Here is a 20,500-nt window from a genome sequence, read left to right as displayed (position 1 = left end):
CCTGCTGCTGGTCAGCCAACCCCTGTGCAGGGATGCACAGGAAGGAGCTGCCTGCATGCCCCACTCCCTGAGCTTAGCCTTATGCTGGGGGGATGGGAAAAAAAAAAGACTTGGGAAAACGGAAATAATGAGAGTGCAAAATCTCGCTTTGGTTTTTCCAGCTCTGCTTGTTCATATCCCCCAGGACTTATCCCTGGTATTGGATGGCAACTCTGGCCTGGGAGTCCCTGAAACCGTTTTGCAATTCTCCAGTGTCAGCCAGCAGCCTGTAAGTGCCCCAGTGGTCACAGGGAAGGAATGTTCCCCCGGTCGGCCGCAGGGGGAAAGGTCACCGCGGGCAAAGGGGACACCAGGCGAGCAGCAGCCATGCTGCTCCCGCCCCTTGCTGATGAGGGCAGTGCTCATCAGCACAGAGACACAAACAGGCTGGCTTATGGGGGAAATTGGAAAAAAAATTGGTTCAAGAGGTTAAATATTTTGGGCAAGGCCCCACTTCCTTTCGCAGGGCAGATTTGGGAGCAGATGCAATGCCCAGGCAAAGTCCAGGATGTGTGCATGTTTCACGGCTCTGTTAGCTGGAGGATGTTTGCTGCTGAATCCGCTCCCAAAAACATCTGTGCATGCATTAAAGTGGTGCCTGGGACAGAGGTTTTGGCCAGTTGCTGCTGCTCAGAGCAGCTCTTGGGCTGAGCAGCAGTGTTGTGGCTCCCTTCCTTTCCCTTCCTCCCCCGTGCCTGCCAACAAACCTCTCTGCTGGATGCGGCTCGGAAGGAAAGCTGTGAAAGCTGTGACTCGCGGTGGCCACAGCGGGATTAACATCCAACATTAAGGGTTTAACTCATCCCTGCCAGCCAGGGGTTTAGAATAACTGCCATGCCTCTTCCTTCCACCCTGGGGCTTGTAGTTTTTTTAATCCAATCCCTTACACCCTGTTTTCCAGGCTGCCTTTGCTAAGCTGGAGCTTGCTCCTGGCACTGTGTTTTTGAAGCCTGGCCTGTTGGCTGGAGCTCCTGGGGATGCTGGTCACATTTGTCAGGGTGGGAGCAGAGCAAAGAAAGGAGGAGGAATTTCTAGGTTGGGCTTGCAAACCCAAGTTTTTCAAAATTCCCAGCATGTTAAAAAAAATACAGAGCTAATCTGGCCCTTGGTCTCTAGGTTACATTTGCCTCAGCCGAGGCTGAGCTCATGGAAAATTGCATCCTAGCTCCTGTGCTCCCTGCCAAGATTAGTAGGTTTAAAAACTAACCGATAACATCTTTGTAAACTTGGAGTCATTTCTTTAAAGCCTGCTGATCCTTCCAGCCTGGATTTTGGAGCTTTCCTAGAGATCCAAGAGAGCCAAACAGGACGATGGCATCTGCCCTGAAAAATCACCCAGGAGCCTCACAGTGCTTTCAGCTGTTCCCGAGGGAGGAAAGAGGCTGATGTTTGCCAAGGCCCTGAGGGGTGTGCTGGGATCCTTCTCCCTGTTCCCAGCCGGATGCACAGCACACAGCGACGCTCTGCACGTAATTTATATTAATCACCGGTTTTATTTTTAAAAAATTACAATAGAAAAGTACCTTTAAACATATTTCCAAAAGCAGAGTAGACAATGTGGAAGCTTCTCTCCTCTTCACGAGACAAAGTACAGGAAATAGTTTGCTAAAAGAGTTAGTCCGTCGCTTGGGAACGCTGATATCGTTCCTTTAGGAGCCACTCTGAGGTTTGTCTTGGATTTGATTTCTTCTCACATCACTTTTATCAGGCCCATTTTTTACAGAAGACCCCAACGGGACCATTTCTGATGGTGAAAAACCCCATTTTTTAATCCCCCTGTCCCACCCTGGTGGCCAGAATCTCAGCCATCTTATTTTGGCCCACCCACAGGACAAGAGGAAGGAGAAAGGAAAAGGTGATCATGTTTAATGAGGCCACGAACAGCTGGGAAAAACCAGCTATGGTGAGGCCTGGGCAGCAGCTGAGCTCAGTGTTCCCTGCAGCTGGAATGGAGATGGGGGAAAGGCAATGGAAGGAGAAGTTCTGCACCTCCCTTTGCAAGAAACCGAAACCTGATAGAGGTTTTGGGTCAGTTTGCTCTCTTCTTTTTCCGAACTCCTCCTGGAGCAAGGAGAAGGAGAACTAGTCTGTCAAGCAGTCTCTCTGCTGGTACTCTATCTCTGTAAAGGATGTTGGCAGCTCCCCTTCTCGTCTTTGCACATGGAAACATGGCAATGCCACGCAGGGAGCAGCTGGACCAGCATAACATCAGCACTAAAACCACAGGCCAGGCCATGCCAGCGCTTCAGCATAACGGGAAGCCCCTCAGGACTCGTGTCCAACCTCGAGGAAGCTGGCAAACCAAGGATTTGTTGGTATTGTTTTTCATACAGCAGTTTACGTTGCCCGTAACAGCTTGGAGCAGTCGTGGCAGGAGGAGGAGGAGGCAAATTGTCACCTTGCTACGTGTGTGGGCTGCCCGCCCATCCCTGATCCGAGCTGTGGTACCCCACGGAAGCTTTGCACAGCAGCTATGAACACAGCCCCAAGGTAAAAAAAAAAAACCACAGGAAGGAAGTTCCTGGTTGTCCTGCCTGCTCTTCATTTGGTGCAACTGGGAAGAAAACAGTAATACTGTAGTGTCTGCAGACGCCTTGCCAACACAGCCAGAGCACGGGTCCTGTGCCAGAGGAGCACGGTTCCTATAAACCCACATCGTGTGTGTCGACATCCTCACACTTGTGAACATCGTGCCTTCCACATGCAGCTGGCGGGGCCAGGGGATAATAAGACTCTTCTTTACACACCTCAGCAGTCAAGCACAAAACCTGTGGTCCGACCTGGTGTAAGATTGTCCTCTTGAGGAGCTTTGGTACAAAAATACTTAACTCTTGTTTTGTTTTTTCTTTTAGTTTGTTTTTTCTTTCTTTTTGGTTTTTTGGGTTTTTTTTGTAGTCTTCTTTCCTATGGCTCCATTTGAAAAGCCTTTTCAAACTCTACAACAACGCCTGTCAAACCATGCTTTCGGGAGTAACACACTCTTCCTTACAAATATACAGTGTAAAAGAGGAAAATATTATTACTAGGTATGTTTTTCTTTTTTCTTCTAGGAGAGCAGATGTGTGATAGAGGCTGTGGGAAAGTCTTGGAGGAATCCAAACTTGTGTGAGGTTTTTTTTCAAGCCTGAAACAACAAAGAGAGGTGTTAAAAAAAAAGAGCAGCTGTGATAGAGGAAAAAGGGCTGTGGTTAATCTTTCTTCCTTTGTGGAAGGAAGGAAGCAAGGTAGGGGGGAGAGGGAGGCCTGTTTTGGAAATTTGTGTCAGGACCATGCTCTAAGGACAGTTGTTTAGCAGGGAAAGGGCAAGGTGGGACATGGCTGCAGGGAGCATCCCCGGCACAAAGAGCCCCACTGATCCCACTTTGTTTCCTCCCATTGGCTGCAGTCCCCGGGGCTGGAACTGGGGAGCTGGGAGTTAAGTGTGAGTTGCATTTTGCAGTTAAGAGGAATTCAGTCTGTTGATCCAAGGCAGGAAGCAAGGACGGAGATGAGATTAGCGGGGGTAATTCAAAGCTGAGAGGCATTCCTTGGCTGTGGAAACTCTCACCCCAGATAACAGCAATCAAGGCGGGAATGGCAGAGATGTGGTTCTGCAAGGCACTAGCTGGAGCAGCCCCAGGGTCGTGCCAACCTCAGGGTCATTGTGTTGACTTCCTTACTCCTCTGGCCCCTTCCCAAAGCAGGCAAGCCCACAGGGTGGCATCCTTACCAGCACACTGAGGTCCTGTGGAGAGCACATCAACCCAGTAGCCACCTTGGAAGACTCCATTAATACCCACAAGACTGACTGTAGGCCACCATCACACACCTGAGACCTGTGGGAGGACACAGCGGAGAGTGAGGGGCGCTGGCACTGGGTCAGTGTGCTCAGGGGAGGGGGCGGTGTCACAGGGACCGCAGTCAGCCCTTCCTGAGGGGACAGCTTGCAGCTTAGCTGGGCCAAAGATGGCGCTTGGTGGTCTTGGACATCTTTTCCACCCTAAATGATTGTGGGATTAGCCCTGCCACGATGGGCTCCAGGCAGCAAATACAGACAGATGCAGGCAGGAGAGCCAGGCCCTCAGCCAAACCCCCTGTGCCCTTCCCAGCTGGAGGAACCTGGAAGGGAAACAGGAGGTCCCTGAGTCTCCATCCTCACCACCCACTATGGTTCTTGGGCTGGTGGACCTGTATCAAGGGGTTTGCTCATCTCCCCTTCCCAGAAGCATCTCTGCTTACATTTTATCTGGAAACATTGCCATGTTGCATATTTTGGAAGAACCATTGGTTCCCAAAGCCTCCCTACTCCTTATTTTTATCTGCTGGGCCTAAAATAGCCAGTGAATTCTTTATGGATCCAAGTCTGGGGCTGGCTGCAGCCAGGGCTGGGCCCTGTGCCCTCCTGGCTGAGTGACCTCGTGGCCGCAGCACAGGGCTGCGGATGCCAGGCAGATGGGCAGAGCAGTCACATGTGAGCATGGGTAGCTGATGCCAGAGCTTTGGATGCACTGACATTTCTCCACAGGCGGGTGTGGAAGCAGGAGGCTTCCCAGCAGGGATTGTTCCCAGCTAGGATGGTCCAGGCAGGCTGGGATTGCAGGCCAAGCAGTACTCAGTGTCCACCAAGTGTCTTCCATATGAGTCCCCTTTGTTTATTTATCCACAAAGGCCAAAGTTATTTGCAGAGCATTTCTTGCAAGGCTTTTTCCATCCGAAGAGGTCCCAGATGGAATGGGATGTGTCCCTCTGTCCTGCTGGGCAGCCGGGTGCTCGGTAAGGCTGTGCTTGTTTTGGCAGCCCCACCACCCTGGGCTGCCTGGATAGTTTTCCTTAAGGTTTTATGATGTGATGGTGTCAGGGCTGCCTTTTCCATCACAACACTCTGGCATGGTGCCTTTCCATCCTGCCCCAGGACATGTGGGGAAGTGTTGGGATGAGTGGTGGCACAGACATCCCCTTCTGGGCACAAGGAGGGAAATGGACTTGGGGTGTCTGCTGAAGAATGGCCACCCACCCTGAGCTGCTGGAGACCCCAGGAGTGGCAGTGGGGGAAGCTCAGGGCAGAGGTGGAGGTGGTCCCCAGGCAGCACAGAAGGATGGGAGTGGGACAGTGGCACTCACCCGGCATTCAGCAGAACTGACGGGACTTCCAGCCCTGAGAACCAGCCTCGGAGGGAGGGAGCCAGCGCATCTGCAAAGGCAAGGGGGACACAAGGTGAGAGGAGGGTGGCTGCCCACCCTGGCAAGATCAGGCTCCATCTGGGATCTCTTTTCCTGGCTTTTCCCAGGCACAGGGCAGAGGGAGGTTGGAGCGCCAGTAGTACAGCCATCCCAGCTCCAATTCCAACAGTAACCCTGAGGCTGAGCACAGCTCCTGGCGTGGCTGCTTCCAGCAGGATGGAGCTGGAACAGCAGCACCATGGTCCCACTGAGCAGGAGTGAGCTCATCCTTCTTAGCTCCTGCAAAGCCTGCTTGAAACAGGGCGGAAAACATCAGATGCCAAAATTTGGCATGCAGGCACTCAGCGCTCTGCCAGATAACTCCGAGCCAGCCCCACCAACCATCCTGCAGTTCCTGGTCCCGCTGCTGTCTGCAGAATCCAGCAAAGCAACTCCAGTTTGGATGGTGGCACCAGTCTCCAGCCCCCACCCAGCAAACCCACAACTCCAGCAGCTGCACAGGAGGATGGGAAGGTGCAAACAGCACCATCACCACCAGGCTGATATTTCACATCAGGTAATATTGCTTCTGTCTAATGTCAGGTCTCGGCTTGGGTTTTCCCGAGGGACTCTCAGAGCTTCCGTACGCCTCTGTTTCCTTGGCTGTGTGCTTCCCTGAGGAGGGCAGGTGCTGCCTGTTAGCAGTTATTTGACAAGGCAAGTACGTAGCTGCAATAATATTTACCAACGCTCTTCCTATGAACAGCAGGGCCCAAAAAGATGGAGTTTCATTCAAAGGCTGCACATGGTTTGCACACTGAGCACTTTTCCTCACCCTTCTGCTCAAACCAGCCCCTGGCTGCTCCAGCTCCAGTGATGGTGGCTCTGGATAACCTGGCTCAATCCTGGCAAGCCAAGGCCAAAAGCCTTTTGGATGCAGTTTATATGGCAAATCTATTTCCATTTGCTTGTTACCTCCTGTTCATCACTGAGCTGGAGTCGGCAGCTAGGAGCAAAAGCCAGGATGATGTCCAGCACGGATGCTTGAGGAGGTAGCTGCCCTTTCCCCCCTTGTGGCAGGGGTCCTTTCCCAGCATCCCCATGATGCCGCAAGGCTGGCATTGCAAAGAAATCCTCTTCTTCCACCATTTCCACTTCTCCTCCTTTTCCCCTGCTCCTCTCCCAGGCGGATGGTTAATTTTTAACAGCCACATGCTGCCATCGGGGGCCAGCAGCAGTGGCAGCCGGCAGAAAGTGCTTGTGACGAGGCAGCACCTCGTCAATAAAAGATGGACCCTCCATTTGCGCTTCGCTTCCCTCTCCTCCCCGTGAGAGCTGCTTGGCTTCACACCCCATGAACAGCACATCGCATCCCAGCCATGCTGCAGGGGCAGCCAGGGGTTCTGGAGCCCTCCCCTCACACTGGCAGCCGGATGGTTCGGTGCCAGGAGCGATGGGGATGGTCCAGACCCTGAGAGCATCCCCAGCCCTCCCTTCTCCCTCACCACCTGCCCCGCCGCAGGTCCCAGCAAAAGTAGAAAGGCAGAGACAGATGTCTGGGGAAAGACAGGATCCCTGCCAGCGTTCAGCTCCATTTGGGAGCCTTCCCTAAATCTCAGGGAGTGGGGAGTGAGTGCCTGTGAGCCGGGCAGAGTTAGTGGTGCGGTGAGCACCGAGGGGAAGGGGGGCCGGGGCGGGCAGGAAGGTGAGCGGTGGAGGCGGAGGGGTTGGAATTACCTGGGCGTGCAGCGAAGCGGGATAGGTGAAAGCAGGAGGAGGTAGAGCAGGTGCTAATTCCGCTGGGTACAGAGGGTACGGCCCCCACACTTCAGGGCTACTGGGATAAAGTGCAGGCACTGTGAGCTCATCTGCAAGAGAAGAAGAGGGAGAGTTAATGGTGACCAAAGGGCTGTGACCCTTGCTGCATCCTTCCTTCTCCCCTTAATGCAGGAGCAGAGCTGGCCCTGGAAAAGTGTGAGATGCCACCACTGAGAGCCGACTCACAAAGCCAAAACAGCATTCACCCGCTGGGATAACATGGGATGAGTAATGCTACAGGGCTGGGGACATTGCTCAGGGAGCTGAAGCTGGGCTCCTTGTCTCCAACAGGTTTAGCAGTCCCAGGGATTCAGCAGAGGACAGTGTGCAGCTCATGCCTGTGTGCAACAGCAGGGTGAGGAGCCAGCATTTGTGTGAGAGAAGCTCTTCCACAAGCGGAAACGGGCATGGAGCGCTCACAGCAGGGCATCGCCGAGATCTCTCCTGAGACCTCGTCCTGCTGGCTGTCACCTGTCCCCGGTCCTCTCCTTTGGGAACCCCCCAGCACGTGCCACCACGCAGCAAGCAGGTACCAACACTTCCAATGGGACCTAGTATTCCCCTTGGCCACCGCCTCACGGCATCCCTGCTCCTTCCAGCCCCTGGTGCCTGCCAACCCGAGCCCTGCTGGCAGTGCAGGGGGTACTCACAGGGCTCCCGGGCGATGAACTGAGGTACGGTGGTGGGGAGAGGGGTGCTGGGATTTGGGGTGCCCACCAGCTTGTTCTTGGCCATCTTGGTGTTGGCCTTGGCGAACTCCAGCCGCAGCGTCTGGGGGATCTCGGGGTCAAAGCGGATGCCCTGCGGGAAGGAAAGGAGGGAAGGAGGCGCGGCGGGTGGGCGAGCACCGCCGCGTGCCGGCCCCGCAGCAAAAATAACTCCCCATTATTTATGGGTTTTTTCAACTTGCAGCCCTGAAATGAGCTAATTTGCCGGGCCCCGAGGCAGCTCACATTCCTCCGGCATCTTTAGCATCGGCACCATATTTGGCAGTCGGCATCCCGCAAGGCCGAGCTGTTATCCAGAGGGATTAGTGGAGCCAAAAAAAAAGTTTTACATTGAAAATGAAGAGAAGGAATAAAACAACCCCGAACCAAAATGCAGGGAGGGCTGGGGAGGAATTGGAGAAAGAACCAGCTCCACACAATTCTGCCTGTGACTGTTTTCAGCTCACTTCACAAGTTGTTAAAAGAAAGTGAAATTTGTTTTTTTATTTTGCAGACTTAGCTGGGATTTTTCCTGCTGAATAAACAGGAGAGGCTGGGAATGCTCTTTTTCACTTGTATCTAAGGCTCGAGTGCTGAGGGTTCAAGCCCTCCTGGATGGCCCTGAGAAAGGTGAGAGGGATGCAGCCCTCCAGGACGGAGGATGCAGCTGAGAAACAGTGATGGGATTGTCTGGAGGGATGGGGATGTCATGGGGCCAGCTGGTATGGGAGGTGCAATCCTAGGGATGGAGGAATTCAGAGTCTCTCGGGACAGGGAAAGAATAGGAAAATGCAGCAATGGAGTGGCTGAGCCAGGCACACTCACGTTCAGCGCGTTCTTCGCTGCCTCTGCCTCGGAGCGGCTGTCGAAGCTGACAAAGCCCACGGGCTGCGGAGGAAGGACAGGAGTCATCAGTCAGGTTCATGGGGAGCAGAGAGAGGAGCCCCTCACCCCAGGGAATGGTAGGATGGTTGCACCCTTTGGAGCAGCTCCTACCTGCTTGGAGGTGAGTTTGATGAGAGACCCTTCGTAGCCCTGCAAGGAAAGGATTAAACAGGGTGTTTGGTGGAGATCCCCATGATTGAACAATAATAACTGAATAAGCTGACTGAATTAGACTTCAGTGGTTTGGGGCCATGGGGCAGAGGCCATCCCCATGCTTTCAGCCCCCCTTTCCCTCCCCAGTGTGATACCTTAAAGGGTCTGAAGAGCAGGTAAAGTTCCCGGGGCTTGATGTCCAGAGGCAACCCACTGACAAAGAGTGTCCTCACCTGGAAAAGAAGCAAGGAGGTTCCTGGGGACCCTCTCTCATCCCTAACTTGGGGATACACCACACTCCCCATAGCCAGAGGGACAATGTCAGCCCAAGGGGAACCTCCTGGGCAGACAAAAGCCTCAAGCCAATGTGCTGGTTTTGCATCACGCTTGAGTGATGCTGAATTTTTGGGAGAGGTGGCCCCATCCTTCTTGTGGCCATGGAGGAAGCTGCTAAGGCACCATGGAAGGGTAACAGAGACCTGTCCTCACCCCAGCAGTCCTCTCCAGGATAAAAAGCTCACAGAAGCCCAGCACCTTCCTACCCCGGTCTGGCAAACAGGATTTCTCCCATCATCCCCAGCGGATCCTGGACTCCACAGACAATGCCCATTGTCTCAGTTTAATTACAGCAGCTCATTAAGGACTGGGAGAAGCAAACACCAACTCTTCCTCCTGGAGGAAAGGCCCTGGTTTAGGAGGGGGCTGGATTTAAGCAGCTTGTCCCTGGTTTGTAAAAGTCACCTTTTAAGGAGTTTTAACCCTTTTTGAGTGGATGTAATGTTTATCATGGTGCAGCATCCTCAAAGCTGGGATGTTTGACAGAAATTCTGCTCCTAGCACCCTGAAGGGGGGATGTGGGGCTCCTCAAGGATGGGAAAACTGGGATGGTTTTGCTTTACAACCAGCTTGTAAGCAGGAGAGCAGTGTGAGGAACTGAACATGCTGGCCCTCTCCTCATCCCCAAAATCTCATCCTAACCCTTTGGACTGTAGAAGGGGAAAACCTTGATGTATTTTATTTAATTTTTTTGGCCAGGCACCCTGCCTGTCCCATTCCCTGGGAAAGAGACATGGGAAACAGCCAGAAACAGCCAGCCCAGACCTATTCTTTTGCTGACATTTCTTCTTTCTCTTGCAGATAAGCTATCTCCCCCATCTCCCAGCCTGGGAGCAGCAAACGTTCCTGCTTTGTGGAACAAAACCTCTGGCTGACCTATATCTATTAAATAACAAAAGGTACTCAGCTGTTTGCACACAGCCCTTGTGTCAACAGCCCCAGTGATACCTATCCTGGGTGCCAGCATTATCATCACCATCATCATCCCTGTGGGTACCAGCATTCAGGCTGGATGAGATCAGCAGAGAAGGGATGTCCTCACCCCTTCCTGAGCCAGGGCTACAGGCAGGCACAGCCTGGTAGCCTGTCCCCTCTATCGGGACCATCCCCCCAAACTCTTTAGGGGACCCCTGCCAGCTTTCTGCCTGTCTGCTGAGACCAGGGAGTGGTGGAGCATCCCACAGCGTTCAGTGCTGCCCCGTCCCCCAGTGGAGACATTGCCCGAATTTCTCCTGGCAGGGGCTATGGGGGGATTCACCTGGAGGATCTCCCCTTGTGTCCATGAAATTCAGTCTAAAGAAAGCAAACTTTTCCTTTCCTAGGTTAAAAATACTGGCTGTCAGACAGTTTCTCCTGAGCACGGCTGCTGCCCAGGGAATCGGCTCTCCAGACACATCCACCCTCCCAGGTGGGTTTACATCCTGAGCAGGCCGAGCATCCCTGCACGGTGTCCCCTGCCTCCCTCATCCCTGGAGCCATCCCTGGCTTCCTGCCTCTCCTCTCCCTGGGGAGCCTCAGGAAACACTAGGGACCTCCAGTGGGAGGGACTGGGGGGAGTGGGGAAAGCTGCTGCCAGTTTGCCGCATCCCTGAAATCCAAACCGTGCGCATCCCTGAAATCCAAACTGTGCGTGCCCAAGCCTGCCAGACCATTTGTCCCCAAAGCCACATGGGAGAGAGACAGATATGAAAGATCCCAAGGAAGCCTCCGAAATTCAGCCCCACAGAGGAAGGGCTTCTCTTCTTTAATGACTTTGTTTTCTTTGCAAGTTCAAACGCGGGTCGGCCAAGTTCGAATCCGTAAAATTATACAGCGGCAAGAGGAGAAGGGCTCCAAAGGATCCCCCAGCTGCATTCCAGCCCCAAAAGGGTTTTTGGGGCCCAGGGCAAGGGATGGATACGAGCTCCTGGGTGCTCCCCATCTGCATCCCGCAAATGCACACAGCCCCAGGGATGCTGGAGTAGGTCCTATATAATCAGCATCCTTTCACTGGGTAATGAGCCAGTGGGACTGGCAGAGCAAGGGAGCATCCTTGGGGATAATCCCAGCAGGCTGGACAGATTTTGCCAAGGGAAAGATTCTAGACAGAAATATTACTCCTGCCCTTAAATGGAAGGGGAGCTTTGGCCCGCAGGGAGCTGCTCCAGGTTTTTTTGTGCTGAGAGATCCCAGGGATTCAGTCCCCATCCTCTACCAGAAACACTCCTAGAGCAAAATCCTTCCCTGAAGCAGGAAAAACGAAAAGCATTATCAGAAAAATTTCAGGCAGCAGGCACATATATGTTCTCCCATAGGGAAGAATTACTCCTTCAGAGAGTTGGATAAGGCACAACGCCTACTCCCAAGGATGTCATGGGACAGGGCCAGACTGACAGCTCTCGAGCAAGGATTAAAGGGCGCTGGAGCATGGGATTCCCCCAGCTTAAACCCCACAGTCTTTTTGGACATCCTGAGCTGTTTCAGTTCTGCTGTACAAACATCTTTCAGTTTCTATTTGGTGGAGCATTTCTCCGTTTCTCCTTCTCCCTTAAATTTGGGATGAAACCAAAGACTTTTTTAAAAGCCATAAGTGCCAATATTTGCTCCAGGAGGAGCTCAAAGGTGACCACCTTGACTTCCTTCCATGGGGATGGCAGCTATGGGAATGCTCCAAGTCCCTTTTCCATAGTCCTCCTGGGCTCCTGCTGCTGCACCCCACAGCTCCCAGATTTGCCAGGGTTCCTGGATCCTACATGTATTGCCTCACTTCTGATGTGTCCCCTCCTGGCTTTTGTTTTCGCTGCAGGAAGTCTGCTCTTCTGTGCTACTCTCCTCTTCCCTGGAAATCATCACCATCCCCCTTCTGGCCTGTCCCACTCACCTTTGCATCCCACCATCCCAGTCTTTTGTCCCTGAAATCCTGCATCTTGTCTTGGGCCAGTTTAAGGGATACTGGAAAGGCTCTGTGGAGGTTTGCCGAGATGGTCAGTGCTGAGGACATGCCAGGAGAGGCAAAGATCTGGGCCAGGAGGTGACCGGGGTTTCCAGAGCATGGATCAAGGATGACCCCAGCATGGAGAGGTCCGTGATGGAAGCCCTCCTCCTCCTCTTCCTCACATGAAGCCACAAGCTTACCAGGTTTGTCTCCTGCAGGTAAGGAGGTACCGGGGGGGCATTTGCTTGGCTTGGACCCCCATCACACGGCAGTGCCCGGAGGGATGCCGGGTGCCCCAGTGGCAGTGTCCTGCCAGCATGGTCCCGGTCCTCTGTCCTGTCCTGTCCCGCCCTGTCCTGCCCAAACCACCCCCGGTAAACGTTAAACAGGCCCTGGGAAGGCGGGAGGCGTCCGGGTGATTCATCCACGAGGCATTTAATCGCCTCCTTCAGCCCAGCTCCCATCCCTCGTCCGTCCTTCCGTGCGCCCCTTCCAGCGGGGCTCGCTTTAATTCTCCACCAGCCGATTATCCGCTTGACTGCCCGCCGCCGGGGAGGCACCGGATCCCGGCGGCAGCGGGAGGGCGATGGCACGGGGCTGCCACCGAGCCGTGCAACCCTCCGTGTGAGCAGGGCTTCCCCTCCCGTTCCCGGCAAAGCGGGGTGCATCCCCACCCCGCCGGGATTAGTCCAGGCATAAATAATCTCTTGGCTAATGCAGCGTCTTCCTCGGCTGGGTTTAGATTCCCGGGCTGTGTGTACGCATGCCTTCAGCCCGCAAAACTCCCCGACATAAACAAGGCTGAGGCCGAGGGATGCCGGCTTCTCCGCCCGGGAGATACGGGAGGACCGGGCTAGATCTCCGGCCTCGCCACCCGCAGCCGCTCTGCTGGAAAATCACGGTTCTCGCACGTCCGGTGAAGGACGGGAGGAGAGGAACAGCCCTTGGGGAAAAGCGAGTCCAGAGCTGCCGGGGCTGGAACGAGGAAGCGGCAGAGGAAAAGGCAGTGAGCAGCCAAGGGAGCAGATGGGGGATTGCAACAGAGCGGAGGAGCGGCGGGATCAGGCGCGGGTCACACTCGTCCCTGTCCCGCCTGGAGCTTGCTCCCAAACCCTCCGGACCCCACGCTTCAAGGAGGAAAGGAAGCAGGAGCGCGGGGGGATGCAACGCAGGGGCCACGGGGACAGATTTTATCCACTCGCTGGACACGTTCCCCCTAGAAAGCATCCCTGGGGTCCCCTCCCCATGGCACGGCTCCCCCGGGATGAGGGATCTGGCATGGGATGGGGACGAGGGCCACGAGCCGGGCTCTCCGCAGCCACTCCGCTACCAAATAAGGCCTCCGCCGAGCCTTTTACATGCCGTTCTCGCCCGGCCAAAGTGACGTGACCGCCTTCCCAAATTGTTCTGGCTCCTACGTGGGGAAGCCCCTGGCCCACAGCTCCCCTGCACGGGGGGTGTCCTTCCCGGGGGGGACAGGCGAGAGGGACGGGGAAGCCACCCGGGCGCCAGGAGCAGGCGGGAGGAGCGGGCATGAAGCGGGGGCTTTTCCCACCTGGCAGCACCCCGACTGACCTCCCCGGCATGGGGGCTGCTTCTCCCTCTTTTCTGAGGGAACAGGAGGCTGCAGGCAAGCCCTGGGAGTGGGGAGGTGAGGCACCACAGTAGCTGAGTAACCCCTTTCCCTGCGCTTGAGCAAATAGACAGCACCGGCTTCTCCAGCCTGGGCTGGAACAAGTCCTGCCAGGAAAATACCTGCCTGGCACCGGAGCAGCGCGGCTTGCAGGCAGGAGCGGGCATCGCCCTCCTCGTGTGTCCTCGGCTCTGTGCGTGTCCCTGGCACCTCCCAGCCGTCCCGTCCGGGTGTTCCCCATGTCCGGCATCACCGGGTCAGGGGGTTCCCCTGGGCGACAGTCAGCCCCCGGCCCTGCGGATCTGGCCGGGAGCAGAGCGAGGGCTGCCTTTTGCCGGCATGGGTTTGGAAAAGGCCATGCTTTTGGAAAAGGCAACAGGCCTCCATGGGTGTCACCCATGCCATGCCCACCAGAGCCGCAGCATCATCTCCCACACAGTCCGCCAGGCCACCAGTGGAAAAAAACTCCACGTTTTTTAGGAAACTTTGGGAAGTTTGAAGCCAGAACCACCTCTGGAATAAGCAAATGAAGGCAGGCGGCAGCGGGCGATGGAACTGCGGTGATTGATCCCAGCGTTGGCCACCAACCAGGGAGCCCAGCAGGGACCTGCTGGAGCAGCCCAGCCGGGTGGAGGGTAAGGAGGAGGAGATCTCCGATCGGAATCTTCCCGCTCTCACCCTGGCAAAGTCCAAATTCCCATCTCAAGGTCACGGGCAAAACCAGGAACTTTGCGGCTGGAATGAAGCAAACCAGCACTCACCGTGACGGGGTGTGGGGTTGGTCTCCCGTGGGGATGGGAGCGTTTCGGATATTTTTGGGGTGAGACTCATGGGAAAGAGATTCACAGCCGCTGGATGCACAGTACCCACGGGCACCGGCAGCACCAGGCACCGGCAGCGGGACCGGGGAGTGCCTGATTTATCCCTCACGCCCCCCGGGGCGATCCGTGTCACGCGTGGGGCTCCCCGCGCCCGCAGGTTTCCTCCGGCGAGGCGGAGGGGCGTTTGCGGCGAGCCCCAGGGGGATGCCGGCGGTGAACGGGAGAGTCCCGGGGAGCGGGGATGCGCTCCCGCCGCTCGTCCCTGTCCCCCCCGCAGCAGCCCCGGGTACCGGGAGCCCGGTGCGTGAGCACCCGCGGAGCGCAGCTCCCGGGGATCGCGGGTGGGGAGGGGGAAGCCGGAGCCCCTCCGCCCCAAATCCCCGGTGCGTGTCCCCCCCGGTACCTCTTCCTCGGGCAGGCTGGTGTCGGCGGGGCCGCCCTCCCTGTCGGCGGGGACGCTGCTCATGGTGCGACCGGCCAGGCTCCTCGTCCCGCCGGCGGCAGCCGCGTCCGGGCGGGCGGTGCTGGGGGCTGGTCCCGGCGGCGGCGGGGGGGCCGGGGCGGGGCGGCGCGGCCGGGGAGGGACGGGGCGGGGGCGCGGCGGAGCGGCGGGGACGGACCGGGCCGCGGGGGGATGGAGGAGCGCCGGGATACGGGAGGTGGGCGATGCGAACGCGGGACACAGGGCTAGGGACATGGGACACAGTGCCATGTGGGGCCACAGGACACGGAGTTGGGAATTCAGGGCAGTCCTGGAGACATAGAAGACAGTCTAGGACGTAGGGGATACCGGATACAAGGCTGGGGACATGGGGCACAAGAATGGGGAGATGGACACAGTCTCAGGGACATGGGACACGGGCTGGGGGTGTAGGACAGGGCTGGGCAGACGGGACACAGTCCTGGGGACACGGGACAAGGCTGGGGACACAGGACGCAAGGTTAAGGATACAGGACAGCACGTTGGGGACATGGTGCACAGACCCAGGGACATGAACGTGTTACGGCTGTGGGGCAGAGGAGGGGACCCGGTGCAGGGCTGGGGGCAGTGGAAGGACCAGCGGGAGCTCATCACCCCAACCGGCCCCACCTGGGGGCTCAACCCCTCCCTGCCCAGCCCGGGGACTGCACTTAGGCTTCATGCTTAGGCTAGGCTTTTGCTGAGCCTGCGCTGGACCTGGCATCGTGTACGCTTCGTTCTAGAGCTCGGTGTTGGGTCGTTCCAGCCCTGCAGAGCCCCGGGGAGGCGGCTGTGACCCTCGGGGTGGAGAGCAGCAGCTGTGTCAGCCCAGGTGCTGCCCGGGCACAGCGCTCGGCCGGAGGTGACGCCGAGGACATCCTGCCCGGGGCACAGGGCTCCTTCCCAACGGGCCCTTAAGGTCACCGCCTGCCTTTCTGCGCCTCACCAGCCGAAACAGACCTGGGGGCAGGTGCCCGTCTGTCCTGCCGGCTGCCCAGGGGACACAGCCTGGCCACCCACAGGTTTGCATCATCCCCGCGGCAGCGATTCAAAGGACAGAAGGAGGTGAAAATGAGCTGTGCCAGCTGGATTTGGGGAAGCGGGAAGTGTCTGGCTACAAGGCAGCTGAGCCTAGAGGGAATCTAGAGCACAGGGACTGATCTAGTCACCCAAATCTGCTGGAACCTCTGGCTTTTGGGGTAGATTTTCAGCAGGGGGGAAATTTAGAGATGTGTTTTATCTCTTTGTTTTCCCCATCCACAGGCATCTAGACAAAAATCTCTGCTTGGACAGTGCACGGGACAATACTCACAACCCTTATTTGGACTCAGCTCTGGGGAAGAGCTGCAGCTGCCCAGCAGCGCTGGAACCCAGGTTGGAATCACAAATCAGAAAAAGGGGAGGTTTGGATTTTTTGTAGCCATGAAGCTGGACTTGGGGAGAAAATCCAATTTGCTCCAGCAGATATTGCCCCGCTTCCCTGCCTTGAACCCCCCGACCTGAACCCAAAGCCTCATGTCCCACAGAAGTCTGGGTTTCTCTGTGTTAGCTGCTGATCCTATCCCCTCTTCCCTACAGGAATTTCTGCTGCATGGATGTCCACCTGTGTTTCCCACCCCGGGGCCCGCGTGGATCCGGGACGCGGGGCCGGGACCCCCGGGGAGCGCGGGGTCACACCGCCCCCTGCCGGCGCGACGGGGCGGCGCGGGGAGGTGGCACCGGGCTGTCCCCGGCGGTGACACCCGCCCCGACAGCGCCCGTGCGACCCGGGCACCGCACCCCGCACACTCAAAGGGCTGCGGTTCCCTCGGACAGCAGAACTGGAGGCATTTTATTCCCGAAAAAAAGCACAAACAATAGAGCTAACGCGTGAGCGACGACAGACTCGAAGCAGGTCTGAGAATCCCAGTGGAAGAAAAAGAAATGACACAAACAAGGAAGAAATGGTTTGATGGAATGAGGGATGTGGCGACCGGACTCTTCCCGGAGTGTGTAGTGCTTCCCAGGACCAAACACCCAGCTGGGCACGGGCAGCATGAGGTGAGTGCTCAGCTCTTGACAGGGGTGGACGCGGCCTTCATGGTCTTCTTCAGGTGGTGGTAGTTGGGCAGGATCTTCATCAGGAAATCCAGCTGCAGCGTCTGGGGCTGGAAAGGGAGGCAGGGGAGGTGAGGGAACAGCCAGAGGGTAGCAGGCCGAGGGGACAGGAGGTGGCAGCGTGTCCCCACGCACCTGTGGCCGCTCGGTCTGCACGCGCCGCAGGCAGTCGGCCCCGTAGATGACGGTGTTCTCCGGGATCACCTCGTAGGTGTTCACGTTGCAGCAGGCCCCGATGATGCAGCCGCTCGTCAGGATCACGTTCCTGCCAACAAACGCTGCCAGGGAGAAGGGAGAGAGAGGAGTCCCTGTGAGAGCTGTTCCCACAGCATTTATAGGAGAAGAATCTCAGCAGGGCCAAAGGCCCCAAGCTGAGAATTACCTTTGGATTCAATGACGTTGTTGTCTCCTACCTTCATCGCTTGGGAATCTACAGGTCTGTGTTAAGTAAAACTGTAAAATGCTTTGCTTATTTTCAGCAGATGAAAAACCCTGATGCCATTTTCAAACCACCACCCAGCCCTGAGCTATCTGAACCCTGACAGATCCCCAGAGATGCCTCCCCCTGGAGGGATCCAGAAGCACAGTGTGCTGGATGGTTTGTCACTGCACAGCGAGGATACAGCACCCGACCTCAAAAACATTGTTGGTGCCAATGACCATGGGCTTGGGCTCCACATCTTCGCTCTCTGGGGTTATATTTTCTGGGTACCTGCAAGAGGGAAGAACAGATTTCCACATCTGAGATCATGATGACAGTGCTCTGTGGGGCAGCTCAACTTCGTGACAGACTGAAGCCACAAATATCCCATCCAGCTGAGCTGGACTGTCAGAAATTTGAGACTGCTTAGGATTAGGATTCTTCTACTCTGTCAGCTTGAGAAGAATTCAGAAGGGGGACTTAGCATCCAGTATCTGAAGGGGGCCCGCAAGGAAGCTGGAGATGGACTCTATCAGGAACTGGAGTGACAGAACAAGGAGTAATGGGCACACACTTAAAAAGGGGGAAATTAGGTTAGATATACATAAGAAAATTTTTACTGTGATGGGGTGAGATACTGGAATAGGTTGCCCAAGGTAACACTTGCTGCATCAACCCTGGAGGTGTCCAAGGCCAGGTTGGACAGGGTTTGGAGCAACCTGGGATAGTGGAAGGTGTCCCTGCCTATGGCAGGGGGGTGGCATGAAATGATATTTAAGGTCCCTTCAAACAATGAACATTTGTGATTCTGTGGCTTCTCCCCAAGCCATAGTGCCACACAAAAGCACGAAGTTTGGTGGTTTCCTTTTTAATAAACTCCACCTCCCCAGGGTTTTTAAACCCCCACCGGGTGTCCCACGGACCCGTTGATGATGAGCGCCTGCTCCTCGATCAGGTTCCCCTCTCCGATGACGATGGGCCCCGCCTCGGCGATGATGCGGGCCTTGGGATGGATCACGGTGCGGGGCCCTGCGGGGACAGCCCGGCGTCACCCCACGCCCGCACCGCCGGGGCCGGGCCGGGCGGGGGGCATGGCCCTTACCGATGGTCACGTCCCCGCGGATCTCGCTCTCCACGCACACCACGGCGCCCGGCGCGATCTTCACGCTGCGGGGAGCGGTGGCGCGGTCACGGCGGGCCCGCCCGGGGACCGCGCCGAGGTGCGGGGAGGGGACGGCGCCTCCCGGGGTGCTCGTGGGAGGGATCGGGGGAGAACCGGGAGGGACCGAGGGGGGCACCGGGACTCACCTCTTCTGCACCTTCTCCGCCATGGCCGCGGCCGGCGGCGCCTGCGCGGGGCGGAGCTCCGGGGCGGCGCGGGCGGGCCCGGCCCCGGCGGCGCCACCGCGCGGCCCCGTCGCTCCCCGGTACCCGGGAACGCCGGGATCCCGGGGCAGGCGGGGAAAGGGGCGCGGCTGAGCCAGGCGCCTGGAAAGGGAGAGCGAGTCCCGTGTTTGGGGCTTCAGAGAGGGTCCTGCGTGTTCGTGCTTGAGAAACAGACACCGAGGCCCGTGTTTGGGGGCAGCAGGCTCTTTTGGCCCTTTTTAGGATACTGAAAAGAATAAATCAGGCTTTTTTTTATTCCCCCCCTCAGAAATGGAGACAAAATTCTGGTTTTTTTGCTGGGCGCTCCAAGTCCCGCGTTGTTGCCACTTGGAGCCAGCCCCAGCCGGGCAGTCTCAGGGCAGTGAAACAGACTCCAGCCCATCTGGGGAGTGCGAATGGAGGCTCATCCAGGCACTTGAATGGTTTGATCAGAGGGCCCAAATCCTGATTTTTGGGGTCAGGGCAGACCCCAGACTGGGGAAGGGGGCGCTGCCCCGGGGGGCGGAGCGAGGCAGCGCCGCTCGGGGCGGGGCCACGGAGCGCGGAGCGGGGCCGCACAGGTGTGAGGGACGGGACCGGCACAGGTGCGCGCGGCTCCAGGGCGCCTGCGCGGGGCGGGGCCGAGGGCATTTAAACCCCGGAAGCCGCGGCAGGCGCCATTCGCGCCCCAGCTCTTGGAGGTGTCGGGTGCGGTCGGTGCGGGCTCCCAGGCGGGGCTCGGGTGACGTTCTCTCTGTCCCTCTTTTCTCCTCCTCCTACCCCTTACCCCTCTCCTCCCTAGATCCCCATTCCCTCCCCTCCCTGCCCCTCTCCTCTCCTCTCCTCTCCTCTCCTCTCCTCTCCTCTCCTCTCCTCTCCTCTCCTCTCCTCTCCCTGCCCCTCTCCTCTCCTCTCCCTGCCCCTCTCCTCTCCTCTCCCTGCCCCTCTCCTCTCCTCTCCTCTCCTCTCCTCTCCTCTCCTCTCCTCTCCTCTCCTCTCCCTCTCCTCTCCTCTCCTCTCCTCTCCTCTCCTCTCCTCTCCCTGCCCCTCTCCTCTCCTCTCCCTGCCCCTCTCCTCTCCTCTCCCTGCCCCTCTCCTCTCCTCTCCTCTCCTCTCCTCTCCTCTCCTCTCCTCTCCTCACCTCTCCTCTCCTCTCCTCTCCTCTCCTCTCCTCTCTCTCCTCTCCTCTCCTCTCCTCTCCTCTCCTCTCCTCTCTTCCCCTCGCCTCCCCTGCTCTCCCCTCTGTCCTGTCCTCCCCTCCTCTCGCTGTTCTCCAGCCCGATCCTCCTCTAATCCCCCCCAGCTCTCCTCCCCACATCTCCCTCCCGCTGTACCCCACTGCTCCCCTACCAACCCTGACTCCTGCCTCTGTTCTTCCTTCTCGTTCTCCCTCCATCCTCCCTGCCCATCCCGACCCTGCCTGCCCCTACCCTCCCCTCCTGCTCCCCTGTGCCCCCTCTTCCCCTCCCTGTCCCCCTTAGCTCCCCTTATTCCCGCTGTCTCTCCATTGTCTTGCCTCTTTCTCTCCCGTCTCTCTCCCTTACCCCCTGTCTCCTTTATCCTTCTCTCTATCGCTTATTCTCTCCTGTCTCTCTTCCTTATCCCCCCGTCTCTCCCTTGTCCCCGCAGCCGCGGGGTTCGGGGCGCCGCACAATAAAGCCCCGAGGGCCGGAGCCGGCGCCCCTGGCTGGGTTGCAAAGGGTCGGGATCCG

The 20,500-nt window shown here is 57.3% G+C and overlaps 2 protein-coding genes across 2 annotated transcripts; both read right to left on the bottom strand.

Annotated features, from left to right (window-relative positions):
* Positions 1 to 1,512: 1,512 nt before the first annotated feature.
* Positions 1,513 to 14,979, bottom strand: RBPMS (RNA binding protein, mRNA processing factor). Its single transcript, XM_021531573.2, has 9 exons — positions 14,849 to 14,979; positions 8,897 to 8,974; positions 8,700 to 8,738; positions 8,529 to 8,591; positions 7,647 to 7,797; positions 6,916 to 7,046; positions 5,140 to 5,209; positions 3,749 to 3,854; positions 1,513 to 3,163 (listed from the first exon to the last, which is right to left on the bottom strand). Exons 1-7 carry the CDS (start codon positions 14,909 to 14,911, stop codon positions 5,147 to 5,149), a joined length of 588 nt encoding a protein of 195 aa, XP_021387248.1. The 5' UTR covers positions 14,912 to 14,979; the 3' UTR covers positions 1,513 to 3,163; positions 3,749 to 3,854; positions 5,140 to 5,146.
* Positions 14,980 to 16,715: 1,736 nt separating this feature from the next.
* DCTN6 (dynactin subunit 6) lies at positions 16,716 to 18,788 on the bottom strand. The gene is made up of 7 exons (XM_021531606.3): positions 18,732 to 18,788; positions 18,526 to 18,590; positions 18,347 to 18,452; positions 17,626 to 17,714; positions 17,385 to 17,432; positions 17,138 to 17,280; positions 16,716 to 17,052 (listed from the first exon to the last, which is right to left on the bottom strand). The coding sequence occupies exons 1-7, from the start codon at positions 18,752 to 18,754 to the stop codon at positions 16,954 to 16,956; spliced, it is 573 nt and encodes a 190-aa protein (XP_021387281.1). The 5' UTR covers positions 18,755 to 18,788; the 3' UTR covers positions 16,716 to 16,953.
* Between the last annotated feature and the right edge of the window lie 1,712 nt (positions 18,789 to 20,500).

This window comes from Lonchura striata, chromosome 4, assembly GCF_046129695.1.
Source record: "Lonchura striata isolate bLonStr1 chromosome 4, bLonStr1.mat, whole genome shotgun sequence".
Lineage (NCBI taxonomy): Eukaryota > Metazoa > Chordata > Aves > Passeriformes > Estrildidae > Lonchura > Lonchura striata.
Note: the sequence above shows the minus strand (reverse complement) of the source record. Positions and strands in the feature narration are given on the sequence as shown.